The sequence below is a fragment of the Octodon degus genome, unplaced genomic scaffold (assembly GCF_000260255.1).
Source record: "Octodon degus isolate 3935 unplaced genomic scaffold, OctDeg1.0 scaffold00062, whole genome shotgun sequence".
Lineage (NCBI taxonomy): Eukaryota > Metazoa > Chordata > Mammalia > Rodentia > Octodontidae > Octodon > Octodon degus.
This window is the reverse complement of record NW_004524638.1, coordinates 12,848,126-12,866,756: the sequence shown is the minus strand read 5'-3', so window position 1 is coordinate 12,866,756 and position 18,631 is coordinate 12,848,126. Positions and strand designations below refer to the sequence as shown.

General features: G+C 54.2%; 1 protein-coding gene across 7 annotated transcripts; it reads right to left on the bottom strand.

The window, feature by feature from the left end:
• Window positions 1-6: 6 nt before the first annotated feature.
• On the bottom strand, window positions 7-18,025 carry LOC101589556 (rho guanine nucleotide exchange factor 4). Of its 7 annotated transcripts, none has more exons than XM_023718762.1 (10): window positions 17,887-18,025; window positions 8,435-8,614; window positions 7,344-7,523; window positions 7,097-7,276; window positions 6,268-6,500; window positions 5,890-6,019; window positions 4,032-4,163; window positions 3,174-3,417; window positions 2,482-2,559; window positions 7-1,298 (listed from the first exon to the last, which is right to left on the bottom strand). In XM_023718762.1, the coding sequence occupies exons 1-10, from the start codon at window positions 18,022-18,024 to the stop codon at window positions 1,036-1,038; spliced, it is 1,758 nt and encodes a 585-aa protein (XP_023574530.1). In that variant the 5' UTR covers window position 18,025; the 3' UTR covers window positions 7-1,035. The 7 variants fall into 7 exon arrangements, with proteins under 7 accessions (XP_023574530.1, XP_023574532.1, XP_023574536.1 ...); XM_023718764.1 differs by having other exon boundaries at window positions 3,174-3,384; XM_023718768.1 differs by lacking the exon at window positions 17,887-18,025 and adding an exon at window positions 11,439-11,637.
• Window positions 18,026-18,631: the final 606 nt, after the last annotated feature.

Genomic DNA, 18,631 nt, shown 5'->3' with positions numbered 1-18,631 from the left:
TTTTTAAATACTGTTTTTTACACTGTTCTCTTGGTACTTTTTTAAGCTTAAGTCAGTGTTGTCTTCCAGTGTTAAAGGCACCCCTCGCCTCTGCATTGAACTTCCACAGCATATAAAGGAGTAGACCACCATCCTGAGCCAGTTTAATTAGATGTCAATTCATACTTTTAATTTTTTATGCAATCTGATGAGTAGATGAGCTCAGATTTAAAATTCTTAAAGGCACGTTTATTGTAACGATTGTCATGTATTAATACTGCAGTTTTCAATAAAGATTGACTTGTGTTGCATATTTTGGTTTTCATGATTTTTTTCTCATGTGGGTTTTGTCCAGAGATTTTTGGTTTGACTGGGAGATACTGTAGCTTCGCACAGTTCAGGAAATTGCCAGGGCTTTGGGGGAAATAAGCTGGTGCAGTGTTCAGCTCCAGGAACTTTGGCTGTGTCAGAGGTGCTATGAGGCTTTGGGGTCTAGACATGGGGCAGGGACTATTTGTGTAGGTGGGACACAGAAGGAAGAGCCTTGGGCTGCTTTGCTGTCCCTCGCGGCTGCGCTGTCCTGGGAAAGACCATGCCTGTTCAGGCAGCCATTTCTCTAGGTCCTAGAAGAAGAAAACTTACATTTGGCAGCTGTAGCAAAAAGCCCTGAGAGCAGCGAGGAGGGGCAGCCTTCAGGCTTAGGGGCTAGGGCAGAGAAGAACAGCATCGGCTGTGCCCCACACCTGGCCAGCTCCTGGGCCTGCTTCTCCCCCATTCCTTTCCTCTAGGTTTATTTCCTGTTTAGGAAAGGCTAGGGGAGACACTAGGTGGCAGGCAAAGACAGGCAGGTGTGTACACAGAAGGAAACGCACACATACAACAGAGAACAAGGACTAGCAGCTAGGTTAGTTTTCACAGGTTTCTTTATGAAATTAATATGGTTTCTGGCCTGGTGAAGGTATAGTGCAAGCGACCATCCATGCTGCCGAGTCCCGCAGGCTCCATGCCCATGTGTGGGCCATACCCCCGTGTCCCTCAGGACTGGGGCTGCATGGGTCAGTTCTGGATCCTGGGCCACAGAATTATGTCCTTATGGCTTCTTACACTCACTAGGATAAGGCTTTCTGTGTTACAGTTCTTCTCCATTTTTAGAAAAACAATACAACAAAATCCAAACAAACCAAGTGATTCTGCAGCCACTTCAGCTGCCAGTGGGCTGATCACAAAACATGGAGGTCCCTTTTCGCTGACTCGGCTTTGTTGTTCCCACAACACACCCACATCATGAGTGAAGAGGTGTCCAGCAGCATCTTGAGGGGCTGGGAGGCAGAAGGGCAGCTCTGAGCCAGACATTTGAGGCACAGAACTGGTTCTGCCCACTGAGGTTGGGGGTAGCCAGGCCCCACTCATTGAGTGGGACCTGAAAGAAGGGGAATGCAAAGGGGCACACATTTTTCCAGGGAGCTGCTGGCCACAGTGAGGCCTGCCCTGTCCAGAGATGTGAAGGGCTGGTTAGGCTTCCAAGGGGTCCAGAGTGGCCATCGCCCTCTGCATGCAGCCTGGCTGATGGTCTGAGCGTAGTTCCCAGCCCCAGAGTGCGAGCGGAGCAGGAGGGGCTGCTCATGTGGGTGGGACCCCGCTTCCCTTGCCAGCCAGTCTCTTCACTGCACCTTCACAGCAGCGAGGATGAAACCCAGGATGGAGCACAGACCTGGCACTTTTAGGGGCCCCAGGCTCAGCCCTGGTCACTTCCAGTGTGCAAAACAGGCAGAGAAGGGCCAGATGGAACAGGCCTGGGGAGGCAAAGCTGGGGGGCGTGGACTCATTTGCGGAAGGGTGCCAGCCTGCTGATGCTGTGCCAGAAGGTGGATGGTTTCCGCCGGGTCTCTGCCAGGACCAAGACCTGCTGTTGGGGCCGGCTGATGGGCAGTGTTGGGTGCTTGTGGCGTGTCAAGTAGCAGGGCCTGCCGACAGCTGTGCAGGGAGAAGCAGCATGGGCATGGGTGGCAGAGGGCAGAGGTGCCCATCGCAGGGCTCTGCAAGAACTGCAGCCTCCTTCCCCCATCCCCCACCCTGCCCCACTTGCGGATTTTGGCTACGCAGAACTTGTTTCCCCAGGGCTGAACATGCCCTGGAGCCCCTAGCCTGTGCCTAGCTTACTGAAGCCCTAGCAGGATGGGGAGTGGTCACATCCAAATTATATGACACTGGACTCCTTTAGACATGGGGAATGAGTCCTTCCTAGGCAGCTGTGACAGTGCTTGCCAGAACCTGAGAACTAAGCACTGTCACTAGTGGTGCAATTCGGGGGAGGTTAGAGAGGCCACGAGGAGGAACAGCTGTAAACTGACCCAACCAATCTTTGTTACCAGCTTTCGGGAGCACATTTGGCGGAGGGCACTGGGCACTTCCAAGGACCCCACTATCTTGTGGCTGTGTTTTGGGGCCAGAGAAAAATGGAACCAGTCTGGGACTGCCCAAAAGGGACTGCCCATCACTCACTTTTGGGCTTTCCTGCGGCCTGCTGTTTGCTGGCATTCAGCATGGCCTGTTTCCTCTGCAGCTCGGTGATGGAGAAACCTGGGGAGAGGGCACACGTGAGACTTTTGTCCTTCCCTGTCCACATGTCCTATATTGTCCTCTGTAGGCTGTGCTCTGTGGCCTGTTGTCCTCCCTCCAGCCTGCTGTCAGTCTGCCCTGCCAACCAGGAAGGTAGACAAGCTTTTTGAGACCCCTGTTCCTCATCTCCCCTCAGCCCCTGCCCCCTTCTCCTCCTGCATCTAGTGTCTCTGCTGTTATAGAGGCCTTCCCCAGCACAAACTGACTGCTTATGTGGAATGGAATGCCAGAGCTGTGACCTGGAGGGGGCAGCACCAGGGAGAAAGGCCTGCTCATATGAGGCAAGAGGTGCCAGTTCCCCTCCCCGCTCATCCCAGAGCCTGAGCTTCCTGGAAACTGGCTACTCTGAGCAGCGTAGAGTGTCCCAGAGCCTGTGCTGTGGCGCCAAAAGCTGATGGGGGAGCACAGGGTGGCAGTGCCTGACAATGGCAATGCTTGTGCTGACTGCTGTGGGGCCTCACCAAGCTTGAGGCATTGGGTCTGAGACATGCTCTCATTAATTCAGGATGGGCTCACATGACTGGCAGCTGGACTGAGTGGGCCCAAGTAGGGCAAGGCCCAGCAGGGTCTTGTACCTGTCTCCTGGTCCAGTCGCACCTGCTCCCTTTCCCTGGCAAAGGCCTTGAGCCAGCGCTGCTTTTGCTCAGGCTTCCTGGCACACAGCAGGTGGCTGTCCCCTGACGTGCTGCAGTGTAACCGGAAGGCATTCTTGATGTTCATGTGGAGGTCTCGGTCCTTCCCGTCCTCTAGGTCCACCACCTCTGAGCCATCCATGTCCAGCCTGCCCTTGTAGTACAGCATGTCTCGGCGGAGCAGGTCCTGCCAGACGCCGTCCTGAGCCCTGGCTGCCGCACCCCAGACCCATCTCCACCCTCAGCCCAGCCACCTCCACAGCATGTAGTGGGTGCCTGTAGGCCTTGGTGCAGCCTGGGATGGCCAGCAGCCAACCTGCAGAGCCTGCTCTCTCTGAAAGGTGTGATCTACCACAGAGACCAGGACAGCACCCCACATGGCACAGCAGAAAAGATCGTGGTACACAGGAGGGCCACCTGTATAGGATCCTCTGGACCATGTTTTGAAAGAGAAACAGAAGCTACAAGCTATAGAAAGACCAGGAAATGGCTGCAGCAGAGGACCTCAGGGTTGGCAGAGGAAAGCGGAGGTTTTCAGGGGACGCAGAAGCTTGAGAAGCAGGCAGCAGACAGTTTAGGAATGAGGGTGTCCTCAACAGGGCCTTGGCCAGACAAGAGAGCCACCATGGTCATGGGCTCTCCTTACAGAACTACCCTCACCTCATCCCAGACTGAAGGGCTCCCAGGAATGGCTGCAGAGGGCCTGGCAGGCTCCACATGTGCGAAGCTATTTTATGCCTCGGCTTGAGGCCCTCCATACAGCTCTACATGGGGCTGGCTCAGAAGGGCAGTGGCTGGTACCTTCTTACAGTAGATAAGCTGGTGGTCAAAGAGGAAAAACATTCTCTGCTGGCTCTTGGCTTGAGGCTGTGTAACACGAGTCAGCTCCCCCGAGTAGATGAGTTCCGAGCTCCTCACCAAGAGATCTTCCCCCTGAGGGACCCCAAGGAAAGCCAGAGCTGAATGCCCCTGACCTGCTGAGAAGGCCTTGCCTGTAGGTGACCTCCCAAGCTAGCCAGGTAGGAGGGGCATCTGGAGGCCTGGAAGTCCTCTGGGTCCTGGAGCTTGGGACTGTGGAGGGGGAGGAGAGGGGAATGGATTTGACCTGGGTTGGCTTGCGGGCCTCCTGTGGTCAGTGGCCTCCATGGCTCTTGGACAGCAGAAATGTGCCCACTCTATGGAGATACGATGCTGGGGTAAAATACACACTAAAGATTTAGTGAGAGGTGCTGGGGAGATAGCTCAGTGGAATAAGCACCTGCCTGGCAAGTGCAGGGTCCTGAGTTCCATCCCCAGTACCCAAAAAAGATTTAGTGAGAAACAATATAAAACATCCCTTAAATCATATTTTATGCTGACTAGAGCTGAAATAATTGGCTATATTATTGAATTAAATATTATTACAATCATTTTCACCTATTTTTTTCTTCTGTGTTAAAACGGCTACCAGAGGGCTGGCCAGATAGCTCAGCGATCTAAAGCACCTGCTTAGGCAAACTTAGGCACTGACACGGGACCACAATTCAGTTCCCCCACACCACATACCACACCAGCCCTGCCCTCATGGTGGGCTGAGTGGGAAAAAAAAGAAAGGCTACCAGAGCTGGGTGTGGTGGTGCATACCTGTAATCCTAGCACTAGAGAGGCTGAGGCAGGAGTATTGCCATGAGTTCAAGGCCAGCCTGGGCTACATAGTTTAGGATCAGCCAGAACTGTGTAGCAAAACCCTGTCCCAAAATACCAAAGATGGCACTAAAACATACAGAAGTCTTTGTGTTGTTCATGTGATCTTTTGATTGGACATAGCTGCTCTAGAGAAGAATTAAGCTGTAATTCACCTGTATAGCCAATCTTCAAGGCCTTATGTCCACCCTCACAGCATCACATTTTCAGACCAAGTTCTGCCCCTGGGGCTGTTGGCCGCCATCCTGTCTTAGGTGATGGAGCTTACAGGGGACCTCACCCTGGGCTGGGCCTCAAAACCAGTGGGCTGCACTGCCAGGTCCCACCCCTGGAAGCCAGTGCACTGTCAGGAGTAGTGCCTAGGACTGTTTTCTAGTGCTCTGACTGAGGATGACTCATTTTCAGATAGCTTGGAGACAGCTTGTACAGTGCTTGGCAGAGGTGCCATGTGGGTGTCGGCAGATGACGGAGGGAAGAGCCCCCGTGTCCCTTCAAGCAAGAATGCCATCGTTAAGTTTATGCTTTGGCATTGCCTTAGAGAGATACCTGGCGAGTGTGCAAGCCAGAAACGTGGAACCAGGGGCAGCCCAGCTTGGGCTGTGCTGATGGGCATAAACCTTGGTGTTGGGAGTCCCAGAAGCTGACTGGAGAGACCCAGGGAGGGACCCAGCTTGTGCCCTGAGGGCAGAGGAACAGACAGTGCTTCTGAGAAACCTCCTCCTGGGGAGCCTCTCCTGGGCTGGTGGCAGCTGGTAGGGAAGACAGTCGTGTCTCACACAGGGCAGACCACCAGTGCCGCATCTGGCCTGGGAGGTCTCACCAGATTTCCCACACGGGCACACAAGAACCTGCTTTTCACTGAGTTTGTGCTCCTGTCCAGCAGCCTGGCCTCCTGTTCTGCTCCCTCCCAGGCCCTGAGACATGCAGAGCTCTCAAGCCAGGGCCCCCAGCATCCTCTGGGCTCCAGGGCCCTCACCTCCCAGTCCTCGATGGAGCTCTGCCACTGAGCAATCTTGTCGATGTTTTCAAGTCTCCGTTTCCTCTCATTGATAAGCCGGGCCACATTCTTCATGGCATGCAAGGCAGCTTCAACATCCTTGAAGTCCCTGGGCAGAACAGAGTGGGAGGGTGCTGCCATCTGGTGAGCAGGGACTTAGGTATCTCCTAAAGCCCACCCTGTGCCTCTTGACCACTAAAGCATAGTTCTGCTCTTCTCCAGAAATGCCAGGCCTGGAGCGGGTTCTGCCCTACTGATGGCCTCCTCCCTGTCATGGTGGCAGCTCGAGGTGAGCCCCCGGCCTACAGCAGGACAGAGAACGCTGCGGGTGGGGCTGCAGGACCCAGCCTCTCCTACCTGTGCTGGGGCGGCGTGTACTTGAGCAGCTCGGCCAGCTGCAGGGGGTACTTGCAGATCTTCTGCACAGGCGTCAGCAGGAAGCCATCCAGAGAGATGTCAATCATCTTCTGCAGCAGCCGGCAGGCCTCGAAGAAGTACACATACTTGCTAAGCTTGGTGAGCCGAGAGAGCTCCACGCAGGCGTTGGGGTGGTTGTTGCAGTATTCAGAGTAGATCTGGAAGTCCGCTTGCTGGGCAGCAGAGGGAACAGTTTTGGGGTAGCACAGCTGTCTCCCAAACAACTGGCCACCCATCTGGGGAAACCAGGGCTTCTGGATCCCCTTTAGGAGCTGGGCTGGGGATCCAGGCTCTGTGTATCTACTTGGTCAGGGCCACAGCTATGTGAAGTCACTTAAAGATGGGAAAACCCACAAGGATGTGTGTGCCCACCCTGTGGCTCCCAATTTTTATCAGTAAGACCCTTAGCAAATATTTTAATTATATCAATTTAAAAAAAAAAAGAACAGTAGTGCTGGTAAGAAAGGGCCGTCAAGGACCAAAGACATCAATAGGGGTGGCTACTCCAGGAGAGGAGTAGCTCGCTCCCAGACTGATCAAGACCTCTGCTGCTGGGAGCCTCCCCAGCCTTGGTTCCCACAGCACAGACCCTCCTGAGAGTGCGGAGGGCAGCCGGGAAGGCAGGAGGTACACCCAGATGTTTGGAAGCTTCTGGAAAGGCAGGTTGCCTGGGGTGGAGCATGGAAGGGCTCCCAGATGACCAGGGCTGGGGTGAGCAGGTGCCAGGAGATGGCAGGGGGCTGCAGGTCTATGGGGAGCCAGTGCTCACGTGCTCCAGGAAGCAGGCACCCAGCTCACTGAGGTGCGGGCGCTCGCTGTTGAACCTCTGCTCCAGGGCCTTCACAAACACTTTCTGGCAGCGGTAGATGTCCTCAATGTTGCCGAAGATGGTGTGCAGCTGCTCCTCGCTGAACATGTCTGCACGCTTGCGGCACTGCCTGATGTAACCCTGCAGGCAGCCAGAGCATCAGGCTCGAGCTCCTGCATCCGCCCCACTAGGGCAGGGCCCCCCTTACCTCGCAGATGTCACGCAGGTGCTTGATGTAGTCCCGCTCTGTGCTGAGGATCTCGTTGATGACGTTGGTCCGCATCTGGTCCCTGCTGCTCTGCACCTCCATCCCACCACCTTCCACTGCCCCGGTGCTGGCCCGTGGGGCCTCGGTGTCCTCCACCGGCTCATCCTGGTTCACGCGCAGCTGTGGGTAACATGGGGCCAGTCAGTACTCCACAGCCCTGCACACTACACCGCTGTGCAGCCAGGCCTCCCACCGGGGGGAATAGCCGCTGAAGGTGCTTCCTGCACCTGCATCAAGTGAACGTGCACATGGTGGGCAGTGGCAGTGTGCCTTGTGACTCCACTGTTTGGAGACCACCTTGGCCTCCTGACAGGCCCCATGTCCCCCTGCTTTCTGTAGATGCTTCTATTCAGCATGGTCCCTGGATCACCCACTAGGAATTTCCAAACCACAGCCTGCTCATCTTATGCCATCTAGAGGCTGTGATGCAGGAGTATGGTGACATGGTCTTGCTGGCTTACTAAGCTGTAAATTCAGGAAAGGGCTTGGGGAGCTGAGGGACATTTACCCAAGGAGCATGAGGACAGGAACAGCTGAATGTCAGCTGCTCCACTTTGCCTTTTTGGAAACTGCATCTAGATTCCTTCCTTGGAGACCAGAGTGCTGTAGGTGGGATCTGGGTCCCTTCCCTGTGAATGCTGGCTTAATGACTGCTTGTATATGCCTCAGCTTTTCCAGAGTTCCACCTGGGGGGACGTGGGTGTTAATCAAGATGATCCAGCAGGTGAGTTTTTCAGTATATGGTACTGTAATGTACCCTGTTCCCTTCACAGGATGTAATCTCCACAGTCACTCCTGACCTGTTCCCTCCTGCCCAAGGGCTCTCCAGGAAGGTGGGATCAGGGGATAGAGGAGGTGCTGGCATTTCTAGGGGAGGAAGACAGTTTTGTCACAGCTCTCTGACCCCTACCCAAGCAGTGCCTAAGGCACCAGCATTGTGGAGAGGGTGAAGTCCACCCACAACCTGGGACTCCAGAGCTCTTTTGAGTGTGGATCTCCCCAGGGGGCTCTTCTTGCTCCTGGGACCATACCCTCACAAAGCTGGCTGGAAACCACCCCTCGACGTCAGCGACACGGCCCCACCACCACTCTCTGTTGGTGGCATCCATCACTTCGATGACATCTCCAGCTTTGAAGCCCAGTTCCTGGTCATCCATGGTGACATGGTCCCAGAGTGCTTCAGCACAGACCACACTGCCATCGCTGATCAGCTGTGGAGAGAACCATGGTGGGTGGGTCATGCCCTGGGCCCAGGCTGAAGCCCTCTCTGCCCTCTATTCCCACCCTCAATAGTCCTGGGAAGAAGGGATCCCAACATACTCTACAGAGAGACTGACACACGTCCTTCCAGCAGCAACTGCTCTGGTGTGGAGCCATGTCCTGGGCATGTCTAGATCGTTTAAGGTGGTGATGGTGTCTGAGGTGAACCTGATCCAGAATCTCAACTCCCCTCAAATCACTCCCTTTGTGGTGGGCCACACCTTCCTAAGCTGAGACGGAGCCTCTTAGCTTCCACCCAACTTCTGCTAGCTGCTCCGAGATACTGGGGCTGAGGCTGCTCTTCTCAGGCAGCACTCAAGGGAGGGGGCTGCAGAGCTCCGGGAAGGACAGGAGCATCCTGCCATGGGTTTCTCTTCATGGAGTTTCAGTGCCTCTGAGGCCACCCAGGAGTTGGCAGTGCTGCTCCATACAGATGTGACAATGCCTTGCTACTGGAGCAGCCAGATGTAATTTGTGAGTTTTATTTTTTTGAACTCATGCAGAGCCAGCCTTAGGACAGCCCTGCCCCCAGTAACCCACATGTCCACATCAGCTCAGCAGCACCATCCTCAGCACTCTAGGTTGCAAGCCCTGCTTTTAGGCTCAAAGAGAAGAAGGTGAGTCTTACAGTTCTTAACTGTAATGGACACCTAACGTCACTCTGTACTTTGTCACTAAGTGAACCATTTGACCCCATCTGACAAACCTCTGTACCAGTTTTTCTCAACTTGAATCACTGATAAACATCCCTTCTTAGCGCACTGGCAAGTTGAGGCCTGATTCCCCACTACCCCTTTCAGGCAGCCCTTGCACCCGTTTTGCATGGTGTTGACAGCTGCTGTCCTGCAATGTGGGCTCCATGTCTGCTCCAGAGGCTTCAGGACAGAGAAGCAGTGGGCTAGAGCTTCAGATACTCCTCCCAAGGAGACCTGAGTTGATGCTCCCATCACAGCCATGAGCCTGGTACAGCAGGGAAGGAATGACCTGGGTGGGTGTCACCTGGCAGGCACTCCACCAGTGCTCTCGGTGCCTTGTATGCCCTCGGCCTCTGGTTTCCGCGGTGCTCCTGGACAGTGTACAGGCTAATTCTCACACGACTTGAGGACTCAGAGCAGGGCTGCACTCTCAGCCGAGACTGCTCGGGCCTCCATCCCAGTCCTAGCTGCTACCTAAGGGGCTTTGGTGCCCACATGGCAGGGCAAGAGGTGGGCGCTCTCCAAGCAAGTTTGCGAGGCCCAGTTGCTGGAACTTGCTCTTTCTTGAGGGTGGCACCTACTCTTGTGTGCATGTGTGCACTGATGGTATGGTGGCTGCTAGCCCGTGTACCTCTGTCCTCGCTTCTGGCTGTCAGGACCTCCTGTGGGTGGGCCAGGCTCTCATACCCGTGGGTGAGTCTGGATCCAGCAAGACCACGTGGGAGGAGCCAGCCCACTGTGCCTGCTGCACCGTGGCCCCAAGTGAGGCCCTGAAGACTGTGGCTCCAGAGAAAGTAAGTAGGCCCTCCTAGGGGTGTGGGTAAGAAGCCAGAGGGAGCATGCAAGGGACCATGCCTGATCTGGGGTCTGTAAGCATAGGTCCCAGATCTAGGGCAAGGCACCCACACACTCAGCACTGACCACTGGGGCCTGTGCTAGACAGATCCTGCTTTGTATTAATCAGGAGCAGCATCACCCTCTATGGGGCAGGAGGCTTCACAGGCACCAGGCTCCGGCTGACTTGCCCAGAGGCCTGGAAGCCCTTGAGGCAGGGTCGGAAGAAGGGGCTTGTCACCTTTGCTGTGTCCTTATCCTAGAAACATGTGACCCAGGAGACACCAGAAAGACACATGGCTACAAGCAATTTCTTTGATCTCCCCATGTTTCCCAGCAGCGTCTCCATACTAGCAACGTCTACCCAGTGCTTCAATGACAGTGCTTCAGGAGACAGCAACACCTTTCCTAGGACATCAGAGGTGCCTCCATCTGCATAGCAGCTGGGTGTGCTTCCTGCTCTAGCTTGGGTGCTGCTGCGCCTCGAGCCAGGAGTCAAGCTCAACAGCAGAGAGCAAGGATTCCAGCTCCCACAGGGCTTGGGGAATGCTGGGTGGAGGATGGGTGGGGCATAGGGGTGGGATTGGGGGTGGGGGGTAGGAGGGGGGAATACAAGCTAGCCCTGGGGCCCTGGGGTGTTTATGTGGAGGCAGATGGGGCAACTGAGGGAGGACCAAGTTTAAGACAAGGTAAAGAAGGGGCTTAGATTCCTTCCCACATCCCCTGCTCTGGCCAGCCCTGGGGAGAGCAAAGCTGCCAGACCTTGCCTCACAAGTGACAGCCCACCGCCACCCTTTCTCATTGGGCCTTCTCTTCCCTTCCTCACATGCAGGGCCTGCTGACTCCATCAGCCTGGGAATGCTGGGCTGGGCTCTGCAGGCTGTGTAGCGAGTGTGTTCAGGCTGTGGCCCCAAGGAGGCAGAAAAGGGGAAAGAGCTGCAGGTTCCCCTTGCAGAGGCGCCCGGACACCTCCACGGACCTCCCTCAACCCACACCGATGCATTTCCATTTCTTCTCCCCTCTGGCACAGGCACACTGTCCAGCGGAGTCCGCATCCTCAGTTACACACCAAATGCGCCACCCCTCCCCCATGGCATGGAGGACAGACTGAAGGACCCCCGTATGCGTGCACTATGCCCGCTAAGCACTGCAAATGACATCCCAGATTAAATTGGTGACCAGAGGCCTGCTCACGCGTGAGGCAAGGGACCGCAGGTGTCGGCGGCCAGAGCACCAGTCCACTCACCCGGCTTGGTCCCCCTGGCTGCTGGCTCAGCGGAAGGCCAGCAGGAAGATGAGCACGACATTGATGAGGACGAGCAGCAGCAGCACCAGGGAGACCACCGCGCGCTGGGCACCAGGGGGCAGGTTGCAGCGCAGCACGGCGCGCAGGGCGCTCCCGGGCGTCGCAGGGCCGCGCCGGGGCTGCGGGGCCCGAGCCATGGCCCGGCTCGCGGCTCGGAGCCCGAGGCCCGCAGCACAGGCCAGGAGCTAGCTTGGCCCGGCGCCAGGGAGGGGCGGGGCGCGGGCGGCTCCTCCCGCAGGGCTCAGCCCCAGCCCCTCCGAGCCTGCGCAGTACCTAGCGGGGCCCTGCAGGCGCCCCGCAGAGCTGAGCACCGGGGAGGACAAGCAGCTGCAGCAGAGCAAGTCCTGCTGTGGCGCAAGAAAGAGCCCTTCGGAGGTTGTGAGCAGAGCTGGAAAGCTTCAGGGTCACTGGGGAGTGCCCTGCAGCCTCCCCAAGCGAGGCATTCCGGGCGGAAACAGGACCCTGTGACTGGGAAGGGGCTGGCCTGGATTCTGATTCCTAAGAAGGCTGGGCTCCAGTCGCTACTTCACGGAGGAGTGGATGCGGCTCTCTAGGGTCAGCCAATCTGCTCAGCCATGAGAGCACCCGGAACAAGGCAGTCCGGATTTGAACCTCGGTCAGGCCACATACTGAGGGCTCTTCTCTCACTGATCATGACCATCTGAGCAGATCAGCTAGTGAGCCTAACTAGGCTCTTCACCGGCTTTGTGCCAACTCCTGTGTCGGTCCCTAGCAGTGTGGGCAGCCTAAAGAGCTCTGATGTGACCAAAGGGCCTTTGGTCCAGCAGACCTTGGGGCTGCAGTGTTGCCCAGGGGACCGGACTGTATATCCTGGAGAGCCTAGCAGAGATGTCTTGCATTTCAAGACAAAAGTGAAACAAAGCCAAGACTCCAGAAACCCTGCAGCAAAAGCCAAGGTCCTGGGAGGTTCAAACTATGGCTCTGACCAGGGAGGTGGCCCTAAGATGCTCAAGTGGAGTCTGGGGTCTCCAGAGATAGGAGAGCCTGTGTAGAGCTGCAAGGGGGTCACAGGTGTTGAGCAGATTGGGCAGAGCCCCTGGAGCTATGGCTTTAGGGCAGTAGGAAAGGGGAGAGCTATGCTGGAGGTGCTGGCCAGCAGGTGGCCTTGCAACCTAGAGCAACACGGCAGCAGGGCCCTGGGGACTCTGACCTGAGCCAGGTGGCTCTCCAGTCCGAGGAGGTGAGTACAAAGTATGCAGAACACCAACAGGCAACGGGCTTTTCATGGGGCTGGGGCTTGTGGAAAGCAGGTCAGGCCCCAAGATGTCGTAAGAGATTGTAAATGACATACCTTGACATAGAAAATCAGAGCAGCTCTGTGGAGGGGTGTCCCTGGGTTCCATGAGGTGCCAGAGTGCAGAGATAGTTTGGGAGGCAATCTGCCCTTTGCTGACCACTGTGCAGTCAGCAGGGAGAATCCTGCTTCCCGCTGCTGTCTCTGTCCACCTTCCAGTTTGGCCCATGTACTCTCAGCAGGATGATCCAGAAGCTGCTGTGGTCCCTTGCTCACTGTCATTGAGGTACCCAGGCAGCAGGGAGGGTGGCAGGGGACCTCTTTTCTCTACTGGGAGCCATGCCTACCTATACCCAAGGACCATCCATGCACCAGCAGCACTGATGTTCCAAGGCTGTTGTGTTAAAGGCCTGCAGAGACGGACAGCCAGTCCTGGCTTCCAGCCTCCTCTCAGGGAAAGTGCTTGGGCTGAAAATGGCTTCAGGCTTGATGACAGGGAAGACAGCCCAGCCCAGTAAGAACAGGAGGAAGGGGGCGGGGAGACTGACAGGCCCATGCTCAAGCCATGGGCCTCAGGGGCAGACTCAAAGGGAAAGTGCTGAAAGAGTGCCAGGGTCAATGAACCTCTGCATTTGTTAGTTCACGGACAGGGTCTGGATAGTATAGAAGGGCTGGGCACAAGTACACACAGAAATAGGCGAGAGCAAGCCCTGTGATGCCTCTCTCACTCCTCAGGGTACACAGAGAAAGGCGGTGTCCCACATGCCCTGTCCTAGCAGGCAGCCCTGTCTTGCATATCTGCATCCTATGGTCTTAGATGCTGGCCCCTAGTATCACTTAGTACACATGTATTACATCTATGCAACATGCAGAAACACACATCACAACCTTCATGTATCTATGTACACACTCAGACGTGTGTGTAGACAAAGACTCACTCCTGCAGTACTCCAAATACAAACATCTCCGCAGGTCAGATGGCCTGATTTTCCCATGTGTTATAATTAGAACAAGAAACCCATGTCCTCCTGGAAAATACAAAGGAGTGTGTAATTTACAGCAAACTGGATGCTCTCCGACTGGTCACTTGAGTAACTTCTGTGTTTGTTAACTGTTGATGGTTGCTTCTGTCAGAGCTCGCAGGCAGCAGTGAGTGCTCAACGGGTGGGAGGCAGCAGCCCTAGGAAGGGCAGAGAACTGTGACCACTGGACGGTCACTGCTGTGTCTTTCTAGTTTCTGGTATGGAGGATTACTCCATCCAGCACATCAGGATGGACACTACCTTTCCAGAATCCCCAGTAAGAGCTAGGCCAGCAAAGCCCCTGCAACCATGCAGCGAGAACAGCTCTTCCTGCACCCAGGCACCCAAAGCCCCATTCTCAGCTCTGTGCATCAGATCTCAAGGCTCTTAGAGTCTCTGGGTGCACGACACATTGGACACCCCCAGTCAGGACCGGTCTCTGTGCTACACAGCTCGCCATGTGATACCTCTCCTCAGCAGGCCACATTTATCCACCAGGGGTGTGGTAGGATCCAGGGAACTCAAGTGGCCTGGAAAGCACTGAGTGCTCTTTGAAGAAGTACACCCCGGAACTTCCACACCAAGAGGACCAAACAGGCAGCTCTCCAAGCAGCTAAGCGGATGCTTACATACCTCCTGTGCATGTTACCTGCATTTCCCTCTGAGACAGGACTCAGACAGAGCCTTCTGCTTCTTTTAGAACTGGCTCTTGGCCTTCCCTGGCCAAAGTATCTTAGAATTAACAATTCAGCAAGAACCGTAAGGCCCCAGAGGTACCTTTTCACCAGCAGCAAGATGTCACCACCACTTAGGTGACAGCAGCTGTACAGTGCAGACAGTGGAGCCACAATGCAGCACAGAGGACTGGAGGGCCCCCACTCCCAGCCTCCTCTGCAGCTTCTGCTCTTCTTCACTGTCACCCTCCTGTCACTGGAGATGGGCTGCGGACCTGCTGTGCTGACACTCCGGTGACCTCCTGCTCAGCACTCCATGCAGCCTTGTGTGACAGCCCCAGGGCAGTCCTACCCCTCCCCAATGCCTGCCTCTTTGAGGCAAACCACAGCCACTGCCTGTGAATTCTGCATGCAGTGATTTCAGAACAGTGTCCATTTAGAATAGCTCCTAAAAGGCAACTCAAGAGAAGAGGCTGGGGGACAGCTCTGTGTCTGTCAGCAGTGCCTGCCTGGAAGGTGTGAGGTCCTGAGTTTGATCCCGATAGGTTCTGGCCCCAATATAAACTGCTAAATTATTATGGTGGTCATCTCACATAGCTGAAGCACAAAAGCAACAGCTTATCTTCCCAATGACCACTTCCTCCTTCTCCCCCAACCCAGGCCTGGGTACAGTTTCCTCTCACCTTTCCCTCGCACACAGGAGAGACCCCAATCAGCTCCTTACTTGTCACTGAAACAAACCCTCTAACTCCACCCTAGCAAAAGGTCAGAAAAGGCTCAGCTTTCCTTGTCTCAGGTCAGAGGATTCTGCCCCCCTCTTCCCTTGGATTCTCTCTGTGTCCTTAGAGTTAATAAAGGCTTCTTCTATCTTTCTTCTTACTGCACCACAGAAAAACCTAACAGATCACTGGTACAAAAAAAAAGAGAGAGAATGAGACAGCGGCTGGGGGAGCAGGGCTCTGTGGAGCAGCGTGCAGCTCGTGAGCTCCAGGGCCTATGTTCAACCCCAGCACCTCATATACAACAAAGTTTTTATAACTTACTTCATGAATTTCACATGAAGCAGTATCACTGTTATTGTTGCTATTATGACTATTATTCTGTAGTCAAAGGCTTGAGCCCAGGGCCTTTTCCTGAGCTATATACCCAGCTCTTTCTGTTTTCTTTTGAGAAAAGGTATTATTGAGTCACTAAGTTGGCTAGATTGGGCTACGCTGGGCTCAATTTATGATCCTCCTTCCTTAGCCTCCCAGACAGAGATTATATATGTGCACCACTATACCCAGCATAAAGGGTCACTTGATGACTCTTATGATTTGTGTCTAGGTGCCTCCCTACTAAAGCCTCATGTAGTTTTAGAGGGTTTCTTTCTTTCTTTCTTTCTTTCTTTCTTTCTTTCTTTCTTTCTTTCTTTCTTTCTTTCTTTCTTTCTTTCTTTCTTTTTTTTTTTTTTTGAGCTGATCAAATCTGGAGTTTGTGTTTTATTCACGGTTCAGTACAATTCATGGGATTCAAGGTGGGTGACTGCTGGATCAGTTCAATGCCTGGAGTGGCACTGCCCTAATCCTAGCAATGTGCATAAGATAAAAGGGGCAGAAAGAGGCTAGTCTGCCTCCTTGCTTGCTCCCTTCTGCACTATGAATGGCTGCTCCTCTGCCATTTGCTGCCTCACATGGGAGCCACTATGGGCTGAAACTTCCATAAACTGTGGACTAAGTAAATCTTTCCCTCTTTAACTTTGGGTGTCTCAGCAACTAGAAAAAAGTAGCTAAGATAATGACCATTTTAACTCATTATCTATAGCCTCTTTGCGAGTTTATCTCCCCCCTCAACCCTGCCCCCTGCCCAAATGGATAATGAGGCCACCGCACTCCACAGTGGCTCCAGAGAAGTCTACGGGCATACCACTCACAGGGAGGGCAAGCTGTAATCGATTCTCTTCCAGAAAAGAATCTGAATCTTGTGTAATCCTGGTCCTAATGAAGCAGAAAAAGGCACCAGCCCTCCTGGCCTGGGGACTCGTGTGCCGTGGTATGTACCTGTGCTCGGCAGTGGGTTAAGCACTGATATGTTCTGCCACCGCCTTGTAACTAAATAAGAGGGTGACAAAACAGGAGCAAGAAGGAGTGTTGAAGCCTCAAAGTTTCAGTGTCCTAGGAAAGGCTGGTGGGCTGGGGAGCTAACTCAGTGGCATAAGTGCCTGCCTATGTGGCAAGCACAAGGTCCTGAGTTTGAGCCCTGATATCAAAACAACAACAAAAGTTTTATGTTTAGGGCTCACCAAATAGCTCAGCAGATTAACGTGCCTATAAGCAGGCACAGGGGCTCGGGGTTCGATCCCCAGGCCGGCCCCACCCCCAGGGCGCGCTGAGATGGCGATTGAGACTGGGCATGGTGGCACGTGCCTGTAATCCCAGCACTTGGGAGGCTGTACAAAGAAGAATCACTGTGTGTCAGATCTAGTAGTGAGACCCTGAACACCCTGTAGACGCTTCTCTAAAATACAGAAAAAAAGGAAGGCAGAGTGTCTCTCTCTCTCTCTCTCTCTCTCTCTCTCTCTCTCTCTCTCTCTCTCTCAGAGCCAGGGATTGAACTCAGTTCCTTGCGCTTCCTAGGGAAACGCTTATTCCACTGAGCCATCTCCCCGGCCCCAGAGGAATAATTTCTAATGTTCTTTAGCACCATTACAGTTGACAACAAATAAAAATAGTTCAAAAACAGGGAGTAGAAAGGATTCCAGATGTTTCCAACATAAAGAAATAATAAAATAATAAATGTTTGAAGTAGTAATTATGCCAACCCCATGGATCTTATCATCACATATTTGCATTTAATCAAATGTCATGCTGGGTCCCATAAATATATAATTCTGTGTCAGTGAAAACATTTAAAAATATTTCTAAATGCCTTCTTTGGAGCCTGCAAGTTGGGGTGGAAACCAGCTGCCCAGATGAGGTCCTACACTAACCTCTCGGGCTTAGGTAGGAGCAGCAAGACTCTTAACCTGAAAATCATACAACTGTCAGAGCAACAGTGACATGCTGGGCTCCTGGAGGCCGTGGCAGAGGGCAGTGTCCCTGCTTTGTCCCAGTCCGCTCCCACGGCTGAGGGCATGGCTGGAGTGGCTAGGAAGCCTTTCCCTGTGGGCTGCCTTGAGGGGCTGCTCCAGGAGAGGCAAGCAGAGGAACTGGCCAAAAAAAAAAAAAAAAAAAGAGAGAGAGAGAATGAGAAAGGGGGGAGCAAGCAGGGCTCCCTGGCCCCACTCCTGCCCCTGTGGGCCCCGGGAGGGAACGGGGGCCTGGGCAAGCTGCACTTTGCACATCATGGGCGAACAAGAGAGCCGCTGGTGCGAGCATGCACCCGGGGCAGAGCTGTCTGTCTGGTTCCCGTCCATAGACTGGCCCTGCTCTGTGTTTCCTACTGGACCTTCACCCTACCTCATTGATGGCCAGCTGCTCGCCACCCCCTCCTGCGTGGCTGTAGTGGTAGCCAGCGCTGTGCAGGTCTTCGTACAGGTCCTCCTCACTCCCCGCCTCGTCAGCTCGGATGGCTGTGTCCAGGCCTCCATCTGGCATTGCTGCAAGAAGAGAGAGCCGCTTGCAGAAAGGAGCATGCTTGGGAGGGTGAGGGGAGCTCCGAGGGCAAGGAGCTGGAGAGCACAGTTCAAGCGTTTCTTCTGCGAGAGAAGGAGGAAGGTTAGGAGCCAGTTTCTGAGACCAGTTTCTGAGTTGCCACAAGAATGTGGCCTGGAAATGCCCAGCAGCTCACTCACCACTACTGCCAGTCCTAGCGCTCAGCCCACTCAACTTGCCAGACAAGGAGATGCAGGGATTCACCGTGGCTTACGTGGCCAAGGCTCCTCCCACTGAAGCCGGTCAGAAACCAGTTACCAGTGTGTTAGCTAAGGAAAGCTTTTAAGAAAAATGTTAAAATTTTGTTATGAAATATACAGCAACCCCTCTGTCTCTGTGGGCTCCGTATTTGAGGATTGGATCAACCTTAGAGGGAAACTATTAAAACTGTGTCTGGGTGTGGCAGGAGGATTGATATAAATTTCAGGCCAGCATGGGCTATCAAGTGAGTTTAAGGTCAGCATGAAGTACGTTGTGAAACCCTGTCTCAAAAAGACAAAAGAGGGGCTGGTGAGATGGCTCAGTGGTCTAAAGCACCTACTTAGAACAA

Coding starts and splice junctions, on each gene's coding strand:
- LOC101589556 (XM_023718762.1), bottom strand. CDS start 18,024: ATGCCAGATGGAGGCCTGGACACAGCCATCCGAGCTGACGAGGCGGGG. Junction 8,615..17,886: donor AGCAGCTGGCCATCAATGAG/GTAGGGTGAAGG, acceptor TTCTCTCCACAG/CTGATCAGCGATGGCAGTGT. Junction 3,418..4,031: donor AGCTTATCTACTGTAAGAAG/GTACCAGCCACT, acceptor GGCGTCTGGCAG/GACCTGCTCCGCCGAGACAT.